At 64.7% G+C, this 6,000-nt stretch overlaps 1 protein-coding gene across 4 annotated transcripts in view; it reads left to right on the forward strand.

Moving 5' to 3' along the window:
- The window catches only part of NTN1 (netrin 1), a 192,933-nt gene extending 188,350 nt beyond the window's left edge, over positions 1–4,583 (forward strand). For all 4 annotated transcript variants that reach the window (XM_045490402.1, XM_045490404.1, XM_045490403.1 and 1 more), the window contains exon 7: positions 544–4,583. In XM_045490402.1, the coding sequence (XP_045346358.1) occupies positions 544–872 (329 nt within the window). In that variant the 3' untranslated portion in view covers positions 873–4,583. The remainder of the gene's footprint in view (positions 1–543) is intronic.
- Positions 4,584–6,000: the final 1,417 nt, after the last annotated feature.

The following is a 6,000-nucleotide window of genomic DNA, read 5'->3' on the forward strand; positions in this document are numbered from 1 at the left end:
AAGGTGGTGCGTCTGGTCCTGAGGCTCGATGTTAAATGACTGGAGCCTTTGGAAAAGCCATGGCGGAAGGTTGAGAGGGGTTCCCGCCCAGCCTGTGAGGAGTGGCCCCCACTGCTCTCACAGAGGACACCTGTCCTGGGCAGGCGGACTCTGCCCAGAGGGCTGGGAGGACGGGCGGTCAGTTCCTGTAAGCTTCTCCTGGCCTTCCTGGACCCAGAGGGGGCTTGTGCTCAAAGGCATTGCTGGGTGGCAGCTTCAAGCTGGGCACCGGGTGAGGCTCGTTGGAGCAGCGGCCCCGGTCCAGGCGTCAGCAGGTGGGTTTCCACAGCCTCCCGCACCACCCACGCGTTCCCCAGTGGGGTACCCTGTGCACTTTCCAACTGTGGGTCTCGTCTTCCTTCGCCGTCAGGTGGGCTGCCCCATCCTCGGCTCGAGGAGGGTGGGGGGCGGGGGTGGTGGGTCACAGGAACCAGGGGGTGGAATGGGGGGCCCAGGTGGCGCTCTCGGCCCGTGGCGCACTACCCCGACTGTGCTTCCTTGCAGCGGTCCAGATCCACATCCTGAAGGCGGATAAAGCGGGGGACTGGTGGAAGTTCACGGTGAACATCATCTCCGTGTACAAGCAGGGCACGAGCCGCATCCGCCGCGGTGACCAGAGCCTGTGGATCCGCTCGCGGGACATCGCCTGCAAGTGTCCCAAAATCAAGCCCCTCAAGAAGTACCTGCTCCTGGGCAACGCGGAGGACTCGCCCGACCAGAGCGGCATCGTGGCGGACAAGAGCAGCCTGGTGATCCAATGGCGGGACACGTGGGCGCGGCGGCTGCGCAAGTTCCAGCAGCGCGAGAAGAAGGGCAAGTGCAAGAAGGCCTAGCGCGGAGGCAGCGGCGCGCCGGGAGGGCGGGCGGGCGGGGCCGAGCGCGAGCGCGAGCGCCAGCGCGCTTTCCCGGGCGAGGGGGGCGGGGAGGGGGCGGGGCCGTAGCGGGGCGGGGCTCCGGCCGCGGCCCCGCCCCCGCCCCGCCCCCGCCGCGCGCCCGGGGCGGGAGAGATGAGGACGAGACTTAGCTACCTCACGGGCTCCTTCCAGAGCAGCGGCGCGCTCCCCGGGAGGGGCGGGGCCGACGAGGGGGCGGGGCCGCCTGTTCCCGGCCGGGGCGGGGCGGGGCGCAGAGAGGGGGGCGGGGGGCGGGCGCACAGCCGCGCAGGTGGGGTGGCCCCCGGAGAAGGGGACGTGAGAACTGTGAACCCGGGGCCGGGGGCCGAGCGAGCCCGGCCGCCCACCACCCGGGACACAGAAGACCGAGACGCCCCTCCTTCCCCCTGACCCTCCTTTGTCTGGGGATCCCCACACGGGACCCCTGGCTGCGACAACTTGGGCCCCCGTCTGAAGGGGCCTGCAGGCACTCGGGGGCGGCCGGACCGGTGTGTCCTCCCAGCAGTCCCCGGGCGGCCTGTGGCCTCCGCTGCCACCTGCTGAGTCGGTCCTCCAGGGGGGTCGTGGGGTGGGGTGGGGGTTCTAGTTCGCGGAGCCCGCGCCTGTCACCGCCCAGCTGCGCGATGGGTGCCGGCCCGGAATTCTGGCCCATGCCGAGGGCAGTGGGCCCAAGGACACCCCTGAGCAGCCCCAGCCGGGTGGTCACCGCCTCACGTTAGAGCTGCCTGTTGGAGGAGGCACTGCGGAGGCAAAACCTCCCAGAGAGTTTCCTTTCTGGAAACTTGGAACCAGCCCCTTTATGACATTTTCCAGGGGAGGGAGAAGGGGCAGTGACACTATTTGTGTAATGACGTCAGCTGCTGGGAAGGGCCTGGACAGCGTGGAATGCAGGTTTGCACAGGCAGTTGGGCCTGGCTGGGGGGAGGGGGCTTGCCGAGGCCAGCCAGGGTTTGCAGGCTCAGCGAGGTGCCAGGGTGCGCGAGCCTCGGGCGGGCCGGGGCAGGGATGACCAGGTTCCCGTGGGCCAAGGAAGCCGTGACCACTTCGTGTGACTGCCCTCACTCCCGGGTCCTCCCCCTCTCCCCGGGGGAAGGGACAGAGGCTGCTGGACCAAGAATGCCTGCTGCGGCCCCCCCTCCCGCCCCCCGGCCCCGGGCTGCCCTCCATAGCCGTCTTGGCCTAGCCCCGCAGCACCCGGACCCTCCGCTCGCCTCACGCAGAGCCCGTTCCTGAGCCCTGGGGCCTTCTGCCGCCCTGCCCTGGAGCTCTCTGCACTGCCCAGCGGCTCCGGCCCACGTCCTCGTCCCCGCCAAACCGAGTTCCGGACCTGGCTCCCCTCTCCGTCAGGAAATCGGTTTCATTTTCCCTGCTCAGAAGGGTCCTACCGAGTCTGAAGCTGGGCCCCTCGCGGTCTGGGTCTCCTCTGCCTCCCCCGCATTGGCCCGCGTCGCGGCCGCCTTCTACTGAGCACCTGCTCCGTGCCAGGCACTTTACCCACGTGCTGTCACATTTCCCTCATGACAGCCCCGAGACAGGGAGGGATTCTCACCCCACTTTGCCAGCGAGGAAGAGGCAGGGCCGGGTTCGGGCTCCAGAACCAGGCCTCCTGGCCACGCTGCCCCTCGGTGCATACCACCCTGTGGCCGACGCACCCGGTTTCCGGAGCAGGCTGTGACGGGGCGCCCCCGGCTGAGACCCCGGCCCTGCTCACTGCGCGCAGCCTGGGGAACAGAGGGGGAAGGGAGGGACGGGCACGGTAACCTCTTGAGAGGTGGTGGCAAGAATGGGGGAGGCAGGGCGTAAAACCGGCTCCGGGTCCCAGGAGGCAGGCCTTGGCGAATCCTGAGACTTAACGCAAAGGACGTTTGGCCGCCTGGGGGTGTTTGGAGGGATCCCAGGAGAGACTGGGAGAGAAGCCTAAGAGGGCAGGGAGAAGGCAGAGCCGCCTTGGGAAGGAATAGCGAGGCCCAAGGCTGGGTGCGTAGGGACGTCCCCTGCAGGCAGCCGGCCCTCCTCGAGGCCCAGCCTGCTTCGCTGAGCGCCGGCAGCCTGTCTGGGGCCCCTGGGGCCTCCGCACTTGCTGCGCCCGGTCCCTGGAAGGCACCACGCCGCCACCAGGGCCCTGTCTTGTTTCTGTTCCCGCTGGCCTGGCTTCTTCACCCTGCCCAGAAGGGCTGTGCCCTCCTGGGTCTCGGTGTCCCCTACCACGTCCACAGAGGGGCTGGCCCTGCTGGTCTCCGAGGCCCCCTCTGCCCTGGAGGCCTCAGGCGACAGCGGCCTGCTCGAAATTCAACCAGCCTCCGGCCTCGGCCTCTGCCCAGCACCCCCAGGGTAGGAGCCGACCCATCCACCCGTGGCCTGGCCCTCCCCCCCCCCCCCCGGTCACCCGTGGGGGTGAGGGGCTGGGGACTTCGGTCCAGCCAGCCTGCGTTCCCCATCTCGAGGACCGGGCCAGAACCCGGCCCTCCGCTGCTCTGACTCCAGCCACCGGCTCCGGCAGCGAGGGCCCCGTCCTCGGGAAAGCAGCCTCTGCCGGCCGCCCGCCTCCCTGGGAGGAGAGGGCAGCAGGAACTGAGGCGTTCCGGTTTGTACAGTTAGGAAGGGATGTAAAATGGAACTAGACTTTGAACAGTGTATTAACCAGAGTTGTGCTACGTAGGTGTTCGAAGAAAACCATGCCTGACTAGTTTTTAAAACAAAAACAGGTCGCCCACCTGCCCTTTTTCTCACCTGCTGGGTGGTCTGGAGCCCCTGACAGCAGAGTGCCTGCTTTACCGACGCCCGGGAACACTAACGATGTGGGGGTTGGGGGGGGGGGAGGGATGCGGTGCTGTCCCTGGACTCGCCTGCAGGGGTGGCTTCTGTCCTGAGAGCAGCCCCAGGCGCCCAGGGACAGGAACGATGCCTCCCGGGAGGGACGGCTGTGGCGCCCCAAGGCCCTTCGTGTCCTCCTGGACCTCAGCCTCCGCAGCAGCACGCGGGAAAAGGGGACACGCTTCCTTGGGTTTGCCCCAGATTGGAATAAGGCTGAGATCAAGGAGTCCCCAAGGGAGCAGGAAATGGCCCCTTGGGGGCACTGGAAAATGTCAGGGTGTCAATACTTAAAGGAAGCCCCCAGCCCCTCCCAGAGAGAGACTGGCGAGCGGGTGAACCAGACCCGTGGACGGGGTCGCTGGGCCACGGGCCACGGCCACGCCATACACTAGGGGTGTCCAAATGTGTTCTCGTGGGGCCTCACCCCCCAGCCCAAACCAAGCTGGCCCACCCCCACTTACGTCATCGGACCGCTCTTCTCCTGAAGGCACTCCCGTCGCCCCATCCCTCCCCGCCCCCCCCCCCCCCCCCAGATCCCTCCTGCATTCTGAGTTCTGTTCGCTCGGAATTGTAAATGTTTAGTTTGACCATGACATATTGTTTGGGTCAGTGTTCCTTTCCAATGCATACTAATATATTATGGTTATTATATATGAATATATTTAATGACATGGACAAAGTTGTGGATTTTCTTTTTTTTTTTTTTAAGTTTCTTTTTTTGTTTCTGTTTTTTGTTTTTTGTTAGAGTTGTAATGGACCCAGACGGAACTTGTAACATGGGCCCTACATGATAGAACTAAGTTCAGATATCAATTAAATAAACTCTTGTACACTGTTTCGCTGTCTCCTGGTCTTTATTGGCAGCTTGAGCATGTTGGGGGGGGGGCGGAAAGTTTGGGGAGTCTTCAGGCAACTCTTAAGGAATATGGCTTCTGGTCTTAGAACGCGCCAGCAAAACAGGGCCCTGCCCACCCCAGAAAAGACCAGAAAAGGGCAACTTGGCTTGGAGAGAGTCCTAAGGTTTGCTGCCTCCGTGCACGATTTGGAGCCAAAATGCTCCCAGATGGGACAATGGGTGTTTCAGTCCCCACAAAGCCGTCCCTGGGATCCATCCTTGCCACTCCCTGGGGCTCCAGGTCAGGGGGAGCCCCAGGAAACAGCAGGAAGAGGTGTCACCTGCCCCAGATTCAACAGCAGGACCCAGCGCACCTTTGAACTTCACCTTCCGATTCAGAACCTGCAAAGCAGCATTCTCGCCTTTCACGTAGTTTCTTCTGCTCAAAGCCGAGAAGAGACTCACGAGGAAAGACAACAGACAGGGTCCGTGACACCTGGAGGAGTTTTCGGGCCACCGTTTCTAAAGGCTTCACGCGGTGCAGGCGCTGGGCTGGGGCCGGTGCCGCGCGGCCACCAGGAGCTGAGCTCGCTGGCTTTCTCAGAGGCTATGTTTAAACTCTTGAGTGGTTGTGCTTTCTTTATTAAATAAACAATCCGGTCATTAGGAACATGTTGTGTTGCCACTCAGCGTGGGGCCGGGCCCATCGTCACCAGGAAGCTGTCGCTTCTGCACCCAGCTGTTTTCGAGGACGGGTCTCCGCAGCCGGGCTGGTCTGGCCCGGGAAGGCGGGGAAAGGCCCCTCCTGGCTGCACGGGGAGGTGACGGAGATGCACGAACAACCAGGGCCAGACCGGGGGGGGGTGGGGGGTCTCCGGGGTCCCCATCCGTTGGGGAGCCAGCTCCCTGCTAGAATGACGATGCCTGACACCGGGTACAGGGACAGGATCCAGGTCTCGGCTGGCTGGACGGGCCGAGGAGAGAGGAGCCGGCCAGTTCATGGCGGGGGACGGGGGTGGGGTATCTGAGGACCGGAGACCTAAGTCACCGGGCCGAGAGGCATGTGCTGCACGCGGGGGTCGGAGGCTCACCTTGGGTCATCCTAGGTCAAGGGTCCAGTTCTCAAGGGCTTTCGTGACATGGCTTTTTTTCTGTCCTTCGTAAAAAAGGCATCTGTGCCTGAAGAGTGCTGTTACTCCTTCGGGACCCCGCCACGGCCAGGCCCCGGGCCCCAGGCCAGAAGGAAGCGGCCCCACTGCCCGACCCCACCCCCGGCCCCGCCCCGGGGCCTCATGCAGCCGGGGAGGGACGCACGGCCACCTGCCAAAGTCAGTGCAGGACGCAAGCCCGAGGTGGCCGACCGGCCCATTTGGAGACGGCCCTGATGCACAAGGAAGCCGGGCTGCCCCGTCCGGGACT

The sequence above is a fragment of the Leopardus geoffroyi genome, chromosome E1, assembly GCF_018350155.1.
Source record: "Leopardus geoffroyi isolate Oge1 chromosome E1, O.geoffroyi_Oge1_pat1.0, whole genome shotgun sequence".
Classification (NCBI taxonomy): Eukaryota; Metazoa; Chordata; class Mammalia; order Carnivora; family Felidae; genus Leopardus; species Leopardus geoffroyi.